Source organism: Meles meles, chromosome 14 (genome assembly GCF_922984935.1).
Source record: "Meles meles chromosome 14, mMelMel3.1 paternal haplotype, whole genome shotgun sequence".
NCBI lineage: Eukaryota > Metazoa > Chordata > Mammalia > Carnivora > Mustelidae > Meles > Meles meles.
In genome coordinates this window covers 2,509,801-2,532,664 of record NC_060079.1, presented here as the reverse complement: position 1 = coordinate 2,532,664, position 22,864 = coordinate 2,509,801, and the positions used below count along the sequence as shown (strand labels likewise).

Below are 22,864 nucleotides of genomic sequence, written 5' to 3'. Positions count from 1 at the left end.
TTTCACAGCATCATTTGTTGGAGAGACTATTGTTTCCTTGCTGAATATTCTTGGCTCCTTTGTTGAATACTAATTGATTGTACATGTGAGGATTTAATTCTGGGCTTTCTGTTCTGTTCCATGGGTCTATGCCAATACTATTTTTATGCCACTACCATACTGTTTTAATTACTATAGTTTTACAGTATAGTTTGAAATCAGGAATTACAATGCCTCCAGCTTTGTTCTTTTTTCTCAGGATTGCTTTGGCTTTTGGGGGTCCTTTGTGGTTCCATACAAATTTTAGGATTCTTTGTTCTAATTGAGTGAACACTCTCATTGGTATTTTGATGGCGATTGCACTAAATCTGTAGATTGCTTTGGGTATTATGGACATTTTAATTCTTCCCATGTACACAGTGTGTATTTAATTTTTCCCATCAGCACACATATATTTGTGTCATTTTTAGTTTCTTTTATCACTGTCTTATAGTTTTCAGGTACAGGTCTTTCACCTTCTTGGTTAAATTTATTTCCAGATACTTCATTCTTATTGATGTAATTGTAAAGGGATTTTTTTTCTTTTTTAATTAATTTATTTATTTTTTCAGCGTAACAGTATTCATTGTTTTTGCACAACACCCAGTGCTCCATGCAATACATGCCCTACCTATTACCCACCACCTGGTTCCCCCAGCCTCCCACCCCCACCATTCAAAACCCTCAGGTTGTTTTTCAGAGTCTATAGTCTCTTATGGTTCGCCTCCCCTTCCAATTTCCCTCCACTTCCTTCTCCTTCTCCTTCTCCCAATGTCCTCCATGACATTTGTTATGCTCCACAAATAAGTGAAACCATATGATACTTGACTCTCTCTGCTTGACTTATTTCACTCAGCATAATCACTTCCAGTCCCATCCATGTTGTTACAAAAGTTGGGTATTCATCCTTTCTTTTTTTTTTATAAACATATAATGGATTTTTATCCCCAGGGATACAGGTCTGTGAATCACCAGGTTTACACACTTCACAGCACTCACGATAGCACATACCCTCCCCAATGTCCATAACCCCCTCCCCCTCTCCCAATCGCACCTCCCCCCAGAAACCCCCAGTTTGTTTTGTGAGATTAAGAGTCATTTATGGTTTGTCTCCCTCCCCATCCCATCTTGTTTCATTTATTCTTCTCCTATCACCCTAGCCCCCCACGTTGCATCTCCACGTCCTCATATCAGGGAGATCATATGATAGTTGTCTTTCTCCGATTGACTTACTTCACTAAGCATGATACCCTCTAGTTCCATCCACGTCGTCGCAAATGGCAAGATTTCATTTCTTTTGATGGCTGCATAGTATTCCATTGTGTATATATACCACCTCTTCTTTATCCATTCATCTGTTGATGGACATCTAGGTTCTTTCCATAGTTTGGCCATTGTAGACATTGCTGCTATAAACATTCGGGTACACGTGCCCCTTCGGATCACTATGTTTGTATTTTTAGGGTAAATACACAGTAGTGCAATTGCTGGGTCATAGGGTAGTTCTATTTTCAACATTTTGAGGAACCTCCATGTTGTTTTCCAGAGTGGTTGCACCAGCTTGCATTCCCACCAACAGTGGAGGAGGGTTCCCCTTTCTCCGCATCTTTGCCAGCATCTCTCATTTCCTGACTTGTTAATTTTAGCCATTCTGACTGGTGTGAGGTGATATCTCATTGTGGGTTTAATTTGTATTTCCTGATGCCGAGTGATGTGGAGCACTTTTTCATGTGTCTGTTGGCCATCTGGATGTCTTCTTTGCAGAAATGTCTGTTCATGTCCTCTGCCCATTTCTTGATTGGATTGTTTGTTCTTTGGGTGTTGAGTTTGCTAAGTTCCTTATAGATTTTGGACGCTAGCCCTTTATCTGATATGTCCTTTGCAAATATCTTCTCCCATTCTGCCAGTTGTGTTTTGGTTTTGTTAACTGTTTCCTTTGCTGTGCAAAAGCTTTTGATCTTGATGAAATCCCAATAGTTCATTTTTGCCCTTGCTTCCCTTGCCTTTGGCGATGTTCCTAGGAAGATGTTGCTGCGGCTGAGGTCGAAGAGGTTGTTGCCTGCATTCTCCTCAAGGATTTTGATGGATTCCTTTCTCACATTGAGGTCCTTCATCCATTTTGAGTCTATTTTCGTGTATGGTTTAAGGAAGTGGTCCAATTTCATTTTTCTGCATGTGGCTGTCCAGTTTTCCCAGCACCATTTATTGAAGAGGCTGTCTTTTTTCCATTGGACATTCTTTCCTGCTTTGTCGAAGATTAGTTGACCATAGAGTTGCGGGTCTATTTCTGGGCTCTCTATTCCGTTCCATTGATCTATGTGTCTGTTTTTGTGCCAGTACCATGCTGTCTTGATGATGACAGCTTTGTCATAGAGCTTGAAGTCCGGAATTGTGATGCCACCCACTTTGGCTTTCTTTGACTTCTTATTTGCCAATTTGGATGCCTTTAATTTCTTTTTGTTGTCTGATTGCTGAGGCTAGGACTTCTAGTACTATGTTGAATAGCAGTGGTGATAATGGACATCCCTGCCGTGTTCCTGACCTTAGAGGAAAAGCTTTCAGTTTTTCTCCATTGAGAATGATATTTGCGGTGGGTTTTTCATAGATGGCTTTGATAATATTGAGGTATGTGCCCTCTATCCCTACACTTTGAAGAGTTTTGATCAGGAAGGGATGCTGTACTTTGTCAAATGCTTTTTCAGCATCTATTGAGAGTATCATATGGTTCTTGTTCTTTCTTTTATTAATGTGTTCTATCACATTGATTGATTTGCGGATGTTGAACCAACCCTGCATCCCTGGAATAAATCCCACTTGATCGTGGTGAATAATCCTTTTAATGTACTGTTGAATCCTGTTGGCTAGTATTTTGGTGAGAATTTTTGCATCTGTGTTCATCAAGGATATTGCTCTGTAGTTCTCTTTTTTGGTGGGATCCTTGTCTGGTTTTGGGATCAAGGTGATGCTGGCCTCGTAAAATGAGTTTGGAAGTTTTCCTTTCATTTCTATTTTTTGGAACAGTTTCAGGAGAGTAGGAATGAGTTCTTCTTTAAATGTTTGGTAGAATTCCCCTGGGAAGCCGTCTGGCCCTGGGCTTTTGTTTGTTTGGAGATTTTGGATGACTGTTTCAATCTCCTTACTGGTTATGGGCCTGTTCAGGTTTTCTATTTCTTCCTGGTTCAGTTGTGGTAGTTTATATGTCTCTAGGAATGCATCCATTTCTTCCAGATTGTCCAATTTGTTGGCGTAGAGTTGCTCATAGTATGTTCTTATAATTGTCTGTATTTCTTTGGTGTTAGTTGTGATCTCTCCTCTTTCATTCATGATTTAATTTATTTGGGTCCTTTCTCTTTTCTTTTTGAGAAGTCTCGCCAGGGGTTTATCAATCTTATTGATTCTTTCAAAGAACCAGCTCCTAGTTTTGTTGATTTGTTCTGTTGTTCTTTTGGTTTCTATTTCATTGATTTCTGCTCTGATCTTTATGATTTCTCTTCTCCTGCTGGGTTTAGGGTTTCTTTCTTGTTCTTTCTCCAGCTCCTTTAGGTGTAGGGTTAGGTTGTGTATTTGAGACCTTTCTTGTTTCTTGAGAAAGGCTTGTACCACTATATATTTTCCTCTCAGGACTGCCTTTGCTGTGTCCCACAGATTTTGAACCGTTGTGTTTTCATTATCATTTGCTTCCATGAATTTTTTCAATTCTTCTTTAATTTCCTGGTTGACCCATTCATTCTTTAGAAGGATGCTGTTTAGTCTCCATGTATTTGGGTTCTTTCCAAATTTCCTCTTGTGATTGAGTTCTAGCTTCAGAGCATTGTGGTCTAAAAATATGCAGGGAATGATCCCAATCTTTTGATACTGGTTGAGACCTGATTTGTGACCCAGGATATGCTCTATTCTGGAGAATGTTCTATGTGCACTAGAGAAGAATGTGTATTCTATTGCTTTGGGATGGAATGCTCTGAATATATCTGTGATGTCCATCTGGTCCAGTGTGTCATTTAAGGCCTTTATTTCCTTGTTGATCTTTGGCTTGGATGATCTGTTCATTTCAGTGAGGGTAGTGTTAAAGTCCCCTACTATTATTGTATTATTATTGATGTGTTTCTTTGGTTTTGTTATTAATTGGTTGATATAGTTGGCTGCTCCCACGTTAATATTTAAAATTGTTAGATCTTCTTGTTGGACAGACCGTTTGAGTAGGATATAGTGTCCTTCCTCCTCTCTTATTATAGTCTTTGGCTTAAATCTAATTGATCTGATATAAGGATTGCCACCCCAGCTTTCTTCTGATGCCCATTAGCATGGTAAATTGTTTTGCACCCCTCACTTTAAATCTGGAGGTGTCTTCGCATCTAAAATGTGTTTCTTGTAGGCAACATATAGATGGGTTTTGTTTTTTTATCCATTCTGATACCCTGTGTCTTTTGATTGGGGCATTTAGCCCATTAACATTCAGGGTAACTATTGAGAGATATGAATTTAGTGCCATTATTAGCCTATGAGGTGACTGTTACTGTATATTGTCTCTGTACCTTTCTGATCTACTACTTTTAGGCTCTCTCTTTGCTTAGAGGACCCCTTTCAATATTTCCCGTAGATCTGGTTTGGTGTTTGCAAATTCTTTCAGTTTTTGTTTGTCCTGGAAGCTTTTTATCTCTCCTTCTATTTTCAGTGATAGCCTAGCTGGATAGAGTATTCTTGGCTGCATGTTTTTCTCATTTAGTGCTCTGAATATATCATGCCAGCTCTTTCTGGCCTGCCAGGTCTCTGTGGATAAGTCTGCTGCCAATCTAATATTTTTACCATTGTATGTTATAGACTTCTTTTCCCAGGGTGCTTTCAGGATTTTCTCTTTGTTACTAAGACTTGTAAATTTTACTATTAGGTGACGGGGTGTGGCCCTATTCTTGTTGACTTTGAGGGGGGTTCTCTGCATCTCCTGGATTTTGATTCTTGTTCCCTTTGCCATATTAGGGAAATTCTCTCCAATAATTCTCTCCAATAGACCTTCTGCTCCCCTCTCTCTCTCTTCTTCTTCTGGAATCCCAATTATTCTAATGTTGTTTCGTCTTATGGTGTCACTTATCTCTCGAATTCTCCCCTCGTGGTCCAGTAGCTGTTTGTCCCTCTTTTGCTTGGCTTCTTTATTCTCTGTCATTTGGTCTTCTATATCACTAATTCTTTCTTCTGCCTCATTTATCCTAGCAGTGAGAGCCTCCATTTTTGATTGCACGTCATTAATAGGTTTTTTGATTTCAACTTGGTTAGATCTTAGTTCTTTAATTTCTCCAGAAAGGGCTTTTATATCTCCAGAGAGGGTTTCTCTAATATCTTCCATGCCTTTTTCGAGCCTGGCTAGAACGTTCAGAATTGTCTTCTGAACTCTTGATCTGACATATTACCAATGTCTGTGTTGATTAGGTCCCTAGCCTTCGGTATTGCCTCTTGTTCTTTTGTTTGTGGTGATTTTTTCCGCCTTGTCATTTTGTCCAGATAAGAGGATATGAAGGATCAAATAAAATACTAAAAGGGTGGCAAAGACCCCAGAAAAATGTGCTGTAACCAAATCAGAAGAGACCCCAAATTGTTGGGGGGGGGGAAAGGGGATAAAAAGAAGTTCAGAAAAAAAAAGAAAAAAAATTTAAAAAGTAAATCAAGAAAGAATATAAAAAAGAAAGAAAAAATATATATTTTAGATAAACTCGTCAAAAAACGTTAAAAAAGAAAAGGGTAAAAGTTTTAAAAAATTTAGCAGGAGAAGTAAAAAGAAAGAAAAAAAATTGAAAAAAAAAATTGAATTAACCGGAAGACTAAAGAATCATGGGGAGAAAGCCATGAGTTCCGTGCTTTGCTTTCTCCTCCTCTGGAATTGCGCTGCTGTCTTAGGTATTGAACCTGCTTTCCTTGATAGATGAACTTCGTCCTGGCTGGATATTTTGTTGATCTTCTCGGGGAAGGGCCTGTTGTAGTGACTCTCAAGTGTCTTTGCCCGAGGCGGAATTGCACCACCCTTACTGGGGTCCAGACTTATTAATCTGCTCGGGTTTGCTTTTGGGAGCTTCTGTTCCGTATAACGCTTTCCATAGAGTTCCGGAGGACGGGAATGAAAATGGCGGCCTCCTAGTCTTAGGCCCGGAGGAGCGGAGAGCCTGGGGCCCCACTCCTCAGTGCGCCCCCAGAGGACAGCACCCAATCACTCCCGTATCCCCAGCCTCCAGCCGCGCTCCGAGCTCACCCAGCCCGCGACCAGTTCAAGGTAACCCCGAGCTGAGAGTTCAGTCCTCGGCTCTGTCTCTGTAGCCGGCTTCTCCGTTCTAACACCTGCGAGCTCTGCGACACTCCGACACCCCCGATACTTCTGTGACCCTGTGGGACCTGGGGCCACGCTGACCCCATGTGGGCTTCACCCCGGTTTAGCCTCTGGAGCAATGTCCCTCAGTGGAACAGACTTTTAAAAGTCCCGATTTTGTGCTCCGTTGCTCCGCCGCTTGCCGGCAGCTGGCCCCTCCCCCCGCGGTCTATCTTCCCGTCGTTTTAGATTCACTTCTCTGCCAGTCATACCTTTCAGAAAGTGGTTGATTTTCTTTTTCTAGAATTGCTGTTCTTCTTCTTCTTCTCTTCGATCTCCTGTTGGATTTGTAGGTGTTTGCAATGTTTAGATAAGCTATCGAGCTGATCTCCTGCTACCTGATGTAGTCTCAGTCTGCTACTTCTCTGACATCTTGACTCCCGGGATTTTTTTTCTTAATTTCTCTTTCTGTTATTATTATCTGTTATCTGCTTGTTATTAGTGTATAGAAACGCAGCTGGTTTTGCTTTTTAGAGAGAGAGCACGAGCAGGGATGTGGCAAGGGGTAGGGAAGCGGGAGAAAGACTGTTAAGCAGATCCAGGCTCAGTGAGGAACCCAATTTGGGGCATGATCCCACAATCCTGAGATCATGACCTGAGCTGAAATCAATAGTTGGACACAACCAACTGAGCTACCCAGTTTCCCCTCAAGTTGTTCCTTTATGTTAATTTTCTATCCTATGTATTTAGTGAATTCATTTATTCTTACAGTTTTTAACCGTCTTTAACGGTGTCCTAAGTTGTCATGTCATTTGCAAATAGTGACACTTTCCTATCCAATTTGATGCCTTTTATTTCTTTTTCTTGCTTAATGGCTGTGGCTAGGACTTCCAATTTTATGTCGAATAAAAACGGCAAGAGTGGGCCTCTTTGCTTTGTTCTAATCCCAGAGGAAAAGCTTTCAGCTTTTTACCATTGAGTGACAGTTATTTTAATGTTCTTTTACTTTAAGCTTTATACTATAGTTGTGTTTAATACAGCATCCTATTGTAGAATGGAGTTTTCTATATTTGTCTATAAATTTTTCATCTTTACTATTGTGTTGTGTTCTTTTGTGCATTTTCATGTTGCTGATTAGCCTCTTTTTGTTTCATTATTTCTTGCAAGGCCGGTGATTAAACTCCCTCTGCTTTTGTTTATCTGAGAAAGCCTTTATTTCTTCTTCATATCTGAAGGATTACTAGATAAAAATATTTCTTGGCTGGCAATTTTTGTATTTTATCACTTTGAATATGTCATTCCACTGTCTCCTGGTCTGTGGAGTTTCTGCTGAGAAATCCAGCTAGTCCTATGGGTTTTTGGCTTTTTGTTTCATTTTCTTTTTGTAGGTCACTTATTTATTTATTTATTTTTTTCTGGCCTCCTTTTCTTTTTTTAAGATTTTATGTATTAGACAGCAAGAGTATGCATGAGCAGGGGGAGGGGCAGAGGGAGAGGGAGAAGCAGACTCCCCTCTGCGCAGGGAGCCCAACACAGGGCCTGATCCCACAACTCTGGGATCATTACCTGAGGGGCCTGAGCCAAAGGTAGACACTTAACTGACTGAGTCACCAGGCACCCCTTTAAGATTCTTTATGATTAATTTTTGAGTTTCATTATAATGTGTCTTAGAGAAGATCTTCTCACATGGAGATAATAGGGTATCCCATTAGTTTCATGGACTTGTTTGTTCAAATCCTTCCTCAGGTTTGGGAGTTTCTCAGCTGTGATTTCTTTTTTTTTTTTATTTTTTTATTTATTTATTTGACAGAGAGAGATCACAAGTAGGCAGAGAGGCAGGCAGAGAGAGAATGAGAGGGAAGCAGGCTCCCCGTGGAGCAGAGAGCCCGATGCGGGACTCGATCCCAGAACCCTGAGATCATGACCTGAGCCGAAGGTAGCAGCTTAAACCGCTGAGCCACCCAGGCGCCCTCAGCTGTGATTTCTTTAAACTCTCTGCTCCCTTCTCCTTTTCTTCTGGAGCCCCAGTTCTTCAAGTATTTGCCTTTCTGATGGAATCTCATACCTCTTGTTGGTATTCACCACTCTTTTTAAATCTCAGTTCCTGCTCCTCTTCTAACTATATTATTTCTGTATTCCTGTTCTCCAAGTCACTTTTTTTCTTCCATGTGATCTTGTCTGCTACAGATGCTCTCTGTTGCATTCTTCATCTCATTCTTTGAATTCTTCCCCTCCAGAATTTGGATCTTTTTAATAATTTTAGTCTCTTAAAAAGAACTGTTTATTAATTTATTCCTGATTTCATGAAATTGTCTTGGGTTTTCTTGAACTTGGTGAATTTTTTCATAAAAAACAATTTTGAGTTCTTTATCAGTTAGATTGCAGTATTTCATGCCTTTGAGTTTGGTTGCTAGAGAATTATTATTTTCTTTTTGTGATGCCATTTTTCCTTGATTTTTTTTTTAAGGTTTTATCCATTTATTTCACAGATAAAGATCACAAGCAGGCAGAGAGGCAGGCAGAGAGAGAGGAGGAAGCAATCTCCCTGCCGAGCAAAGAGCCCAATGTGGGGCTCGATCCCAGGACCCTGGGATCATGACCTGAGCCAAAGGCAGAGGCTTTAACCCACTGAGCCACCCAGGCACCCCCATCCTTGATTTTTTAATACTGTTTATAGCTATGGACTTCTGCTTTCACATTTGAAATAGCAGATCCTCCTTAGTTTTTATGACTTCTTTGGTTTTTACGGTTCACCAGGGTGGCTATTAGAAACCTTTCTTCTGTATTCCAGAAGGTGGTATGATAACTCAAATTTGTAACCCTGCCCACCAACTCTGGCCTATTTTCTGAGCATGCTCCCTCCCTCCCAGATCTTGCTTTCTTGGATGTAGTTGGGAGGACACACAAGGGGCTGGCAGCAGAGTTAGGAGAGGTGTGGGTTTAGCACTTGCACTTGGAGGGTACCCTTGGGCCTGAGGGAAGATGGGAAGATCCTTAAGTGGGGTTCTACCAGAGTCTTGTGGGTGGACTTCCTATTGAAATGCTGAAGCAGCTGGCAGGGACCATGTTCCTTTAATGCTCTTTGATATTCTAGTATGCTTCCTTCCCTTTCTCGTTCGTTCCCCAAGTCATGGGGGTCCTTCCTCAGAAATCTGGGTACTGCCAAGAGGTAGAGGTTTCTGTAGCCCAACCCACATAACTGAGCTAGCTGGGAAGTCACTCATTGCTTTTGCTTTCTACCACTTCCTTTGGGAAGGTTGTGACTGCCACTGCCAAACAGCTTAGCTGTGCAGTGTCACTCTGGGGAGGAGGGTAGCTCTGGCAAGTTCTTCCCTCTGTGTCTAAACTCATCTCTGGCCTGTTCCAGTGGTATGCTAGAATCTCCCCTCAGGCAGACTAGACTTCTTCATTTTCTCTCTTGCCTTTGGGTATCTGCCAATGTTTATGGCTCTCTGGGTTTCTTTTCCAGTTGTGGTGAGTGGGATGAGGTAGGTTCATCCACTCCTGGATCTACATCCCTAACTGAGGTCTTATTTTTGGATGCGCAGGTGGGCAAGAATCCTCCTAGATCTGTTGGTGTAAGGTGCTGGGGCACTTTTTTTCAGTTATGGAGGTCAAATAAGTTGTTTAAAACGGGGAGGAAACAAGGAATGACTTTTGCTGCCGTGATGCTTGATGGTACCTTAAAGTTCCCCAAAATTCCTCAAATTCTTACTCACTGTTGAATTTTAGTTTCTTTCCTTTGTGGGTAGTGCCTCTTAAGTCTTCCCTATCTTGAAATTATAAACATATCCTTCTGTATTATCTATAGCTATTCCTAAAGCTGTATTATCTATAGCTATATTTTCTATAGATATTCCTAATATCTATAGTTATTTAATCTTTCTTAAATTTATATTATATGTGATTTTATAAGGTATGTTTGTACAGTGCTCAGAATGGTAAACACAGCCGTAGGAGTCAGAGCTCCATGCTGCTTACCTTTCCTGGACCTCCCAGTGGGTGTTTAGCTTAGAGGCTTCAAGTTATGCCCATGAACAGCTTGAGAGCATTAAGCTTGATGGGATTGAATCCTGGTTTCCCTTTATTAGTTGACTACTCTGGCATGTTATTTAACCTTAGCCTTGGATTCCTCACCTGTAAAATGGGGATATTAGTCCCTTCTAGAGCTTACTTTGCACCTGGGATGTGGAGGCAGTTCTTCATTCATCATATCAAAACTGAACACTCCTTTCATCCCCAGAACCTGTCTCCTGTCCACCTAATTGGCCAAGCCAAAACACATTCCCAGGGATTTCTAAACTAAACCTCTGGGTGTTGATATTTTCTGAGTCAATGAAGTAGGTTGAACCATATAAAATTGCTGATAACTTGGCTCTTTGGGACCCGTCAGACCTATCAGTGATCTAACAAAGTGCAGTTAAAACTTTCTTTCTCACTGGGTGCCAAACAATCCACCTTAGATGCCTGCCAACCTCCTGAAGGGACTCTGCTTTTCTTCTTCTTTATGTGTTCTCCATGTAGCATCCAGTGGCACGTGCTTGAAAACTTTCAAATCAGGAATGTTCATAATAGGACTGTTGGTATATAGGAAGAAAATATAAGAACTTCAATGTATTTTTTAACATACACCTTAACTTGTTGTTGATTTGTGTGTATGCTTATTTTATAATAATGTATTACTAATACAGTATATGATTGGTGTGCTATTCAGTCTAAAAAGTTTAGACCACAGCAGTTAGGTCTAGATTTTAATGAAATATCCAGTTATTTTGTTAAGCCTCTAATTAAAGTTCTTATGATTATTTTCAAAATAACTTTGGCTTCATCTATTAGGTTAGATGAATCTTCCTCTAGATTGTAAACTCTCAAAAGTAGATATTGTCTTTGTCTTTCTTTGTCACACAGATTTAAGTGCCTAGTAAATATTTGAAGCTCATATAATAAACTCCTACAAATTGGTAAAGAAAAATATTAAGAATTCCTTACTTAATGGGTAAAGGACAATAGTTCTTAAGGGGATATGAACTAAGGAAATGTTTGACCATAATGCTAAGTAAACTTAAAACTTTCAATCAAATCTTAAAATTAACTCTTGACCACTCTATTCTAACAGGCAGTCTGTCTCGAAGAGCCAAGCCTGTGCCGCCTCGCGATTTAGGCAGTTCGGATAAGGGACAAGTAAATATCTTTATATTTTTATATATTTAAGCATAGATCACTCAGCCTTGAAATTGCTTAGTTATTTAACTTTCTAAACCATTTATAAAGGAGGATTTTCAAAAAGATTTTATTCATTTATTTGAGAGGTGTGGGGGGGAGGGGCAGAAGGAGAGGGAGAGATTGAATCTCAGGCTGATTCTGTGTGTCATGTGGAGCCTGACTCGGGGCTTGATCTCACAATCCGGAGATCATGACCTGAGCTGGAACCAGGAGTCAGACGCTTAACTGACGGACCCACCGAGGTATGCCTGTAAAGGATGTTTTTTCCTTAACACTGTGAATGTTTTTTGTAGAACACCAAATGCTAGTCATTGAATCCTGTAATAGTAGAATCTGGCATTTGGAAATAAATGTGAGTTTTAGCTGCTTGAAATGTGATTAACATGTTCTTTAGGACAGATGAAAAGAGAACATCTTGTCCTTACAGATTGCCTCACCCAGGAAGCCTCCCGAACCAGTGGACTTCCCAGATCCTGAATGTAAAAAGGACGACAAAAAAGAGGAAAAAGAAGAAATTCAGGGAGAAATCAGTCATCCTGATGGAAAGGTTAAAAAATTAAAAAAAAATAATGAGTACTGTAAGAAATATAGGTTAAACTAGAGTTGGAACACTTAGATTCTAAGTTAATTGGTCTTTAAGACTGTTGAGGACACTGAAGAACTGTAGTTCCTTGGAGTGTGACCTTAGTTTGAGCCTCTGGACTCTAAAAATGCTTGACACACATACATGCATTTAGTTGCCATTTTTAGTTTAGAGATACAGCAAAAGAAGGAATATACTTCCTTTGTTTAAACGCTGTTCTTCCTCTAAACATAGCCTAAAAGTATCATCCTTGGTACTTTTTCAAAGCCTCCGTTCAAGGTCTACCCTTCCTGCAGCTTTTCTGTCCACCTCCAGCTACACAGTGCTATTTTTGTGTTGAGGAGATGTTTGCGTAGAATACTGTCTGGCTGGGTGTTCCGGCTAGGAGAAAGACTGAAAAGGGAAGGGCCGTAAACAGGTTTGTTAGCAGGGAGGGGATGAGGTAATTTTCCTTCAGGTTTCTAGAAAATCTGCTTTTCCAAATACCCTAATTTGGCCTATTTTAATTGATATTTTAAGGCCAAAGTTCACTGCTCATCTTACTACTAGTCTTGAGGAGTGAAGGAAGGATAAAAGAACAGTCGAAGGAAGTAGTTATAGACTTTTCCTGTACAAAAAAAGTTATAGACTTTTCCTGCTTTCGTGTAACGGATTGTTGGTGGGAAAAGGTTTTCTTTTTGAGAATTCTGCTAATAAGTGGGAAAGGAATGAGAAATTTGAGAATCATCACTGTGCAGTCTCTGATAAGGGATCTAAGCAGCTGTAATGAATAAGCACTGAACTCCTAGATGAGAGGTTGTTGGGGTTCATGGCAGATCTAACTGATGTGACCCCGTCGGTCTTACAGTCATGAGGACAGTCACATCCTGCACTTCTGAATGTGTAGCCGTAAGAAGCTCTCTGCAGTTCGCAGAAAGTATTCTTGTTAGAATAATTCAACTAGACTTTATTCATGCCTCTAACTGGAACTACTAGTTTTTTCCCAGGAAGTACAGGGCATATGAGAACATGTTAAATGACACCATGATTGGAAAGCAGTCAACCAACTTCATAATGTGGGAAATTTTACATGTTCAGTGACCCAGTTCTTTCAATAAGTAATCATCATTAAAAAAGGGGCAGGGAGGGGAATGTTAAAGGTTGAGATTTAAGAGACATGTCATCAAGTGTTGTGTGTGGACCATATTTTGATCCTGATTCAAATAAACTGTAAAAAGTCTATTTCGTGAATATAGGGGAAACAACATGGAAGTTACAATATGATGAAGGAATAACAGTTTGTTAGGGACAGTAATGATTTGCTTATATTAAAACCTATCCTTAAGTCAGTTGAAGTGTTTTACATGTGATGTGATATCTGTGGTTTGCTTTAAAAAAAAAAAAAAAAAAAAACTCAGCAGAAAAGAAATTGAAGGTGATAGAATCAAATAGAAAGATTCTCTCCATGCTCATGGATTGGAAGAATGAACTACCCAAAACTGTCTACAGATTCAGTGCAATCCCTATCAAAATGGCAACAGCATTTTCCACAAAACTAGAATAATACTAAAATATGCATGGAATAAGAAAAAAAACCCTGAATACCAAAAGCAATTAAGAAAGAAAGAATCCGGGGTGCCTGGGTGGCTCAGTGGGTTAAACCTCTGCCTTCGGCTCAAGTCATGATCTCAGGGTCCTGGGATCGAGTCCCACGTCAGGTTCTCTGCTCTGAACGGAGCCTGCTTCCCTCTCACTCTCTCTGCCTGCCTCTCTGCCTACTTGTGGTCTCTCTCTGTCAAAATAAATAAAATCTTAAAAAAAAAAAAAAAAAAGATATACAGATGACCAGCAGACACATGAAAATTTCAACATCCCTAATCAGGAAAATGCAAATCAAAGCCACAATAAGCTATCGTGTCATACCTGTCAGAATGGCTAATAATCGAAAAGACAAATAACGAGTGTTAGAATGGGGGAGAAAGGGAACCCTTGTATACTGTTGATGGGAATGCAAACTGGTGTAGCCACTGTGGAAGACAGTAGAGAGGTTCCTCAGAAAGTTAAAAAAAAAAAAAAAGTAAAATAGAAATACCATGATTCAGTTATTCTACTACTGGGTATTTGCCAAAGGAAGCAAAAACAATAATTCAGAAAGATACATGTGCCCTTATGTTTATTGCAACATTATTTACAATAGTCAAGGTATGGAAGCAACCTATAGTTGTACATTGTACAATTGTACAATGTACATCCAAGTGTACATTGATAGACAAATGGATAAGGAAGATATGGTATGTGCACACACACACACACACACACACTGGAATATTACATAGCCATAAGAGGAGATCTTGCTGTTTGCTACAACATGATGTACCTAGATGGTATTATGCTAAGGGAATTAAGTCTAAGTACCATATGATTTCACTCACATGTGGAATCTAAAAAAATCAAATGAGTAAACCAAAAGCAGAATCAGACCTATACATAGAACAAACTGAGGTTACTTACCAGTAGGAGGAGAGTGGGGGTATGGACAAAATGGGTCAAAGTGAGTGGGAGATACAGGTTTCTAGTTACCGAATGAGTAAGTCATGGGGATGAGAGGAACAGCATAGGGAAGCTGGTCGATGATACCATAATAGCATTATCTGGTGGCAGATGGGAAAGCTACACTTGCGGTGAGCATAGCACAACATACAGACTTGTAAAGTCACTGTGTTGGACACCTGAAACGTGTATCAACTATACTTAATAAAAAAAGAAAACTCAGCAAAAAATGAGTTTGTTTTGCGGGAATAGGTGACATAAGAATGGTGATTTGTTGATACTCGGAGACAATGTTTTTGAGATGATGTTTTTGCCTTTTATTATGAAAGTTTCCAAAGTAGGCAGTTTGGAAGAGAATTAGGGATATTTTTGTCATGTGTCAAGAGGAAATCTATTGATAATCTTGGTTTTTGTGGTTTTTTTTGGTAGGTAGAAAAGGTTTATAAGAATGGGTGCCATGTTATATTGTTTCCAAATGGAACTCGCAAAGAAGTGAGTGCAGACGGAAAGACAGTCACTGTCACTTTCTTTAATGGTGATGTGAAACAGGTCATGCCAGATGAGAGAGTGGTAAGTGTCCCTAGGAATGTTTTCGCCATGGCTTAAACATCTCTAGAGAAAACACATACTGACTTTGTGTCTTTACAGATCTATTACTATGCATCTGCCCAGACCACTCACACTACTTATCCAGAAGGACTAGAAATCTTACATTTCTCAAGTGGACAAATAGGTAAAAACTTGCTCTGCCCTCTCCTCGTTAACTACTTTTCTTTAAAATGAAATACTTATAGTAAATGAGTATTAATTACTTATCAGTAAATACTTATAGTAAATACTTTTTAAAACAGAAAAACATTTCCCAGATGGGAGAAAAGAGATCACATTTCCTGACCAGACCATCAAAAACCTGTTTCCTGATGGACAAGAAGAAAGCATTTTTCCAGATGGTACAATTGTAAGAGTACAAAGGTATGATTTCTGTTAAATTTGCTTCTAGATTTGCCAAATTTCAACTTCTATTTCCAAGTGAATTTTTAACATCTTAAAACATTTATATGTCATTCAGAATTTCAGTAAGTTTAGCAGTGAGTACAGATACACACTTTGAGAGCATACTCCTACTAGAGCATATTCTTTTCTGTTCAGCATTTTGGAGTTTAGAACTAGAGACATAGAGGTTCTAATATATAGTCTCTAACCTAGAAACTTAAAGGAAATCTGTATAGCACTTCACAAAAGGGGAATGGCAAGTATTTGTACAGAAATGAATTTGGTGGCATGCCTGGGTGGCTCATGTGGTTTAAGTATCTGCCTTTGGCTCAGGTCATGATCCCACGGTCCTGGGAACAGAGCCCCACATGGAGCTCCATGATCAGGGGGGAGTCTCTTCTTCCTTTTCCTCTGCCCCTCACCATTGCTTGTGCGCTCTCTCTCTCTCGAATAAATAAAATCTTTAAAAAAGAAATTAATTTGATGAAATATGAAAACAGTAAATAAGACACAGAGAAGGAAAGCTGCCCTATCAGTTTTTAAGAACAATCGAACAATGATGGCAGTATTTGAATTAGACTGTATCTTTTCTGTCTTGTATTTTGATTTTCTGGATATCCCTGTCCCTGCCTGATTAGTATTTTAGTCCTCTGGCCTCCCCAACTCAATTCTTTAAAATAGCAACTTCTTTATCTTTCTGAGTGTTACGTTTCTTGAAATTAGAGACTTCTTAAGTCCACAATACAGAGCTTTTTGTAGTCACCATTTTAATTAAAACCATAGTGAAGGTCTGTCAAATCCACTGTCCTACTTCAGTTTGTACCCTCCTCTCCTAGAATGTGCATGCATTTCACTACTTGAGTTCAGTGATTGAAAGTTAGCAAAGAAAAAAAAAAAAGTAAATGGTAAAAACACTAATTCAAATAATGTAGGAACTTTGATGGTAGTGTTTTCCTTTAACATGGTTTGAAACTTTCTTTGGTGCTCAACTAAATAAATACCAATCTCTCCTAAAACTTGAGGAAAATCTTATGTGTAAATTATACTTTGAGCAATTTCAGAAACTTTTCCATCTTTTTTTAAACTCTTATGTTTGAAATTTTTTATAATAAAAAGTAGAGAAAATAATATGAAAAACTCCATGTACCCATCCGTCCATCCTCAACAAATATTAACTTGTGGCCAGTCTTTTTTCATCTACATTCAAGCAAATCCCAGATATCAGATCATTCAGGATTATTTTGGCATTTTTTATTTATAGTGGTTCTTCAACTTCACTGTGCATTAAAACCACCTGGAAGAATTGTTCAATTGCAGATTGCTGGGCCCCACCCCAATAATTTGCATTACTAATAATGTCTCAGATGATGCTGTCATCCCTGATCCTGGGGCTGCACTTGATAAAAGAGTGGCTCTCAAAACGGCTTTTTGGTCTAACACTTATATGTGGCATAAAGCCATTACATTCACATAAAATTTGAGAAATAACCAAAATAGAAAAAAACTACTGAGTTGAGAAATGGTGATTTACAATGTGTAGCCTAGCTTTGTGTTTCTAACGGCACATAAAGATTTAGACTCGGTCTGAGTGTCCTGCACGCACATCAAGCAGTCCACTTGGGATTACAGCTGCTTTGTTGCACTGTTTCAGAATAGGTCTTAAGTCTGATTTATGGCCCTTCCCAGGGATATAAATGCTCTTCCCCAACCTGATAAAGAGCAAGCAGTCAGACTGCTTATAACTTAATGAAAAGGATAAAGGTCAAAACTGAAAACCATTTATTTATAAGATTTTATTTATTTATTTGACAGAGACACAATGAGAAAGGGAACATAAGCAGGGAGAGTGGAGAGGGAGAAGTAGGCTTCCTGTCGAGTAGGGAGCCCGACATGGGGTTTGATCCCAGAACCCTGGGATCATGACCAGAGCCAAAGCCAGACGTTTAATGACTGAGCCACCCAAGCACCCCCATCTATATTTTTAAAAAGATTTTATTTATTTGAAAGCGTGAGAACACACAAGCAGGGGAAGTGGCAGACAGGGAGAAGCAGTCTCCCCACTGAGCAAGGAGCCCGACTGGAGGCTCAATCCCAGGACCCTGAGATCATGACCTGAGTCCAAAGGCAGCCACCTAATTGACTGAGCCATCCAGGCATCCCTGAAAGCCGTATTTTAATATAATGTCCAATTTTTCTTAGAGGCAGAATACATAAAAAGTTAAAAACCCAAGCATTTTGTAGTGAAAACATAAATTCATTAAAAACTTTTCATGGGCACATTTAAGTGCTAATCTGGTCAGTGGAACTATCAGCCTGAAGCAGAAACAGGGTGGAAAGAATTTTTAAAGAAGGTACTGTGCAGGGAGAGGACCAGTGGAGTTCTAGGAGAGGAGAGAACTGCCAGAATCAAAAGGCCACTTTTAGAGCATTTTCCTATTGTATATTTAATACTTTAAAGAAATTAAATTTTATTTTAAATTTACAGAGATGGCAACAAAATCATAGAGTTTAATAATGGCCAAAGAGAACTACACACTGCCCAGTTCAAGAGACGGGAATATCCAGATGGCACTGTTAAAACTGTATATACAAATGGTCATCAAGAAACAAAATATACATCTGGTCGAATAAGGGTTAAAGACAAGGATGGTAATGTTCTAATGGATACAAAATTGTAATGATCCTGTGCCTGACTAATCATGAAATAACACTAACTGATTTTCTTACAAAAAAATGTACATTTCTTGTGGTTACTGTGGTTTAACTTATATATGGTGTGTGTGTGTACATATATAAATGGAAAAGATTGGATTATAAAATAAAATGCCATAGCTTTTTACATTCTTTGAAATGTACAAGAACAGCTTTCATTTTTAATTCACCTGTCTTTCTACAGTTAAATGCACGACTAAGGAAAGCATTATTTGTTATAAACTGAATGGGCAAAAATAATGAGGCATTTCTTTTGAAGATGGTTATAAAATCCAAGAAGTACAAGAAATAAAACAGCACAGATATTCCATGAGCACATCAGCCATAAAACAAGGGCTTGCAGAAAAAGTTTACTTGAGGAGTAAGAGAATGTCTCCAGTCAGAATAATACTGTGTTCAATTAATACTAAGATTAAAGCATTTTATCTACTGAAGAGGTTCTTTAGTTGTAATAGAATGGGAAGTTAAAACACTGAATGAATACAGATAGATCAAACACCAAAAGAGGTAGAAGAATTCATTCTGTGAGTACAGATAAGCACAGGAGAAAACGTTTACTGTGTGTGGTGGTATGTAATGGTTAAAATGGGAGACTTGAAAATGGAGGGGGTGGGAAAAATCACTAGAGCTGGTGTTAAAGATCAGCCACAGGTACCTTGATGTTAAAACCTATAAAACTGTATAGGTTGACAGAAGCAAGATATCCTTGAAGGAAGGACAGGTTATCTACATATCAATTTACATAATAATTACAGGTTGTATAGTCACTTAAAGTGCAATATACAGTAATATTGGCAATGACTCCCACTTTTAAAAATAGCTAAATGTATCAATTCCAGGTGATTTTAGAAATGAATATGAAAAAAGTTACAAGCTTATCAAATAAGGAGTTATATATATTATTTCAGGATAAAGAAGGATTTTTAAATGAGACACATTGCAAACTTAAAAGGTTGACAAATGAATGAAAAGTATGCCCAAAGATACCACAAAAAAGAAAAGATGACCCACAGACTAGAAGATATATATATTTGACAAAGGATTAATATCCAGAATATATAAAGAATTCCTACAAATAAACAAGATAATTACAAACAACTCAATAGAAAAATGGACAAAGGATATGAACAAGCAAACAAGTAACTATTAAACCAGTGAATACATACTGAAATAATGAGATACTTTTTTTATATTAGAATCAATACTGGCAAATAACAGTGTGGCCCCACGACACATTGCCAAGGAACTCAGATTACTGATGGTAATAAATTGAGTAAATCCACTTTTTGGAAAGCAATTACCCCATGACCCAGTAAGTTTCACTACTAAGTATATATACTAGAAAACCCATAATGTGTACACAGGGGCCCTACAGAAGAATATTTGTAACTGAGAAAAAAACTGCTAACAACCTAAATATCAGCAGAATTATGTGCAGAGATGGATAGGAGAGTGAAAGTGAATTAAAAAAAAGTTCTGCATACCAACATGGATAAACAGCACAAATAGAAAATTAAAGGTGCAACAGCACACTCATTAAAAATATATATAGCATACCTTGTTTTATGGATGCATTCATATGCAGTAAAATAAGAATGTAAGGATAATAAACACCAAAGTCACAACAGTGTTCACCTCTGCAGGGAAGAGAATAATTGGGGAAGGGCACTACAGGACTCTTCAAATGTACTGAGAGGTCTGCTGTCTGAAAATATACATTCATAATAAAATGAACTACTTTTTTTCATGTGCCTAAAATATGAAATTATTATAAAGTAAATCCAGAAAATATTTGAAAGCAAGTATTTATTAACTCTTTCAAACAACGACTGACAGTTTAACATGTAAGGGAAAAAAAAAGGCCAGTACTATTGCAGAACAAGTCAAGAAAAATAAGCCTGAAATGGCTTATGCATAACAGAAAACTTTCTTTCAGGCTGCTGTATAGATGCTCTGCACTGTATACCTGAAAAAAACAAAATGCACGTTACTTTAAAACATTTGCTTAAGTAGATGTTCAGACTAGTTACTGAATCACTTGTTACATTTATGTGGATGAATAAACCGCTGGTTACCCAAGTATTTTAATAGCTTTGTTATTAGGTCATGGATTGTTCAATGTTGTTCTGTGCATACCATATACTAATATGCTTAAATTACTTAAAGTGTCCTCTTCCTTCTGCTCTTCTGCCCATCCCCAGCAACTATCTGTTACTATGATAGTCATTTCAAGCATTCTTACAGATGGAGATCCTCTTTGGTTCTGGTATTCGATAGGTGAAAAGGGCCTACGAAGAGGTTTAGAAGAGAGGTTCTTGTTGAGCTTTGTTGTCACTCTTTGAGAAATCAAGGAAAGTCTGAAGGTGCTTTTATGGGTAATTTAGCAGTAATCTCCACTGTATTAGTCACATGTAGGGAACAAGAAGTCATGTCACTTACATCATTCATCTTGGTCCGCCAGTCCCATTTCTACTAATGACATATGAACTGGATATTGTTCATCTTCATATAATGTAACTATTTGTTCTGGTGCCTGAGACTAAAAATAAAAGATAGTTGTCAAGAAAATACAGTAAGGTCTTTGCTGGTTTTCCCCTCCTACATCTGGCCTATATCACAAAGGAAGGAAAATGCACTCTCCAAATTTATTAATAATTTGTATCTTAAAAAGATCTTTGTGATGATTTCCTATTAAATCCATTCCTTCCATTCTTATACTTTACTTAAAATGTAACTCCAGGATGCCAGTGTGGCTCAGTTGGTTAAGCAACTGCTTTTGGCTCGGGTCATGATCCTGGAGTCCCAGGATCGTGTCCCACATCGGGCTTCCTGCTCTGTGGGGAGTCTGCTTCTCCCTCTGACACTCCCAGCTCTCATGCTCTCTTTCAAATAAATAAAATCTTAAAAAAAAAATGTAACTCCAACACAAAGTTTTTCTAGATTAAGCCAATGGGCTTTAACACTACCATCCCTGTTAAGCTTCATTTATATTCTATCTAGAAGGTCTTGTGCTTTTATGCATAAACTGCCCAAATTATGAGTTATTCATAGAGATGAATACATGTCTTTAAGAATACTTACTAGCCCTGTATTTTTACTGGCTCCTTGAGAGAAACTGTGTATAAGCTATTTACACTACTCTGACACACAAAAGCATGGTATGTACAGAGGTTTTCAAAAAGCACTTTCTAGTAAAAGCACTGTTACATTAAGAGTTCACTCTTGTCAGAACCAGTACATCAGGAATCTGCAAATCCTGGGTCCCAAAATCAGGGTAGGTTGGGCTGAAAACAACAGTGTTGAAGACTAAGGTGAATTAGAGTATATTTCCATTCAAAGGAGTTGTTACATGACTTCAGCTGACTGACATTTTGGAAAAGAGACCTAGGATTCCTAGAATTTATAATATTTAATCAGAAATCAGAAATACAGACTTATAAAATTTTTTAAAAAAGATTTTATTTGAGAGAGAGAGAGAGCATGAGAGTGGGGAGGGTCAGAGGGAGAAGTGGGCTTCCCAACAAGCAGGGAACCCGGTGTGGGACTTGATCCCAGTATGCTGGGATCATGACCTGAGCTGAAGGCAGATGCTTAATGACTGCACCACCCAGGTGCCCCCAAAATAGAGACTTTTTTGGGGGGTAAATTTTTCCAATTTTAAAACAGGTTCAGGCCAGATTCTGCCTATGGACGTCCCCTTTGTGACATGCTAAAGCTCTAACGAAAGCATATTTATATTAAACACAATATGAACATTTGAACATCTATTTTTAAATAAATGTATGTATGTGATACAGGGGTGTGTGTATGTGTAGTGTGTACATGGGTAAGTGTGTGCAGTATGTGTTGTATTTTTTTTTTAATGATTTATCAATTAGGGAGAGAGAGTACGTGTGCCTGAGCAGGGGGAGGGGGAGAAGGAGAAAGAATCTCAAGTAGATTCCCTGCTGAGTACAGAGCCCTACACAGGGCCTGTGTCAAATCACAAGTTGGTCACTTAATCAATTGAGCCACCCAGGCCCTCTGTGTATGTATATTCTATATGTGTTATGCATTTTGTCTTTTTCTGTGTGTTATGGGTGGTGTTGAGTAATATATGTGTGATGTGTGTTTTGTTTTGGTATTGTAGGTTTGTGAGGTACACGTGTAGTATTGGTATGTGTGGTGTATTTGTGGTGTTTGGTATTTCTGTAGTGTGTGGTATATTTTGGTGTATGGTTTTGTGTAGTGTTATGTGTGGTTTGTGTGTGCTGTATGGAGTGTATGATGTTTCATGCTGTATGTATGTAGTGTCTGGTGTATGAACAGTGTGAGTGTGGTTTTGACTGGTGCATGGTGTATCTGTGGTGTATGTGTTGTGTGTGTTTAGTATGTGTGCGTTATGTATATGCGTGAGATGTGGGTGCATGGTATGTCAAACATGTATGCATATATGTATGTATAGACTTGTGTGTATAACATAAGTGTGTTGTATTTGGTTTATGAGGGTGTGCATGATGTTTAAGTGTTGTCTGATG

General features: G+C 38.7%; 2 protein-coding genes across 13 annotated transcripts in view; one reads left to right on the top strand and one right to left on the bottom strand.

The window, feature by feature from the left end:
• Positions 1–19,727, top strand: part of CENPJ (centromere protein J) — an 87,931-nt gene extending 68,204 nt beyond the window's left edge. For all 11 annotated transcript variants that reach the window (XM_045978224.1, XM_045978223.1, XM_045978218.1 and 8 more), the window contains 6 exons: positions 11,424–11,488; positions 11,958–12,077; positions 15,072–15,212; positions 15,291–15,375; positions 15,494–15,614; positions 18,121–19,727. In XM_045978224.1, coding sequence (XP_045834180.1) covers positions 11,424–11,488; positions 11,958–12,077; positions 15,072–15,212; positions 15,291–15,375; positions 15,494–15,614; positions 18,121–18,313 — 725 coding nt within the window. In that variant the 3' untranslated portion in view covers positions 18,314–19,727. The remainder of the gene's footprint in view (positions 1–11,423; positions 11,489–11,957; positions 12,078–15,071; positions 15,213–15,290; positions 15,376–15,493; positions 15,615–18,120) is intronic.
• A 146-nt stretch (positions 19,728–19,873) lies between these two features.
• Positions 19,874–22,864, bottom strand: part of RNF17 (ring finger protein 17) — a 159,041-nt gene continuing 156,050 nt past the window's right edge. For both annotated transcript variants that reach the window (XM_045978212.1, XM_045978213.1), the window contains 2 exons: positions 20,787–20,886; positions 19,874–20,313 (listed from right to left, as the gene is read on the bottom strand). In XM_045978212.1, coding sequence (XP_045834168.1) covers positions 20,788–20,886 — 99 coding nt within the window. In that variant the 3' untranslated portion in view covers positions 19,874–20,313; position 20,787. The remainder of the gene's footprint in view (positions 20,314–20,786; positions 20,887–22,864) is intronic.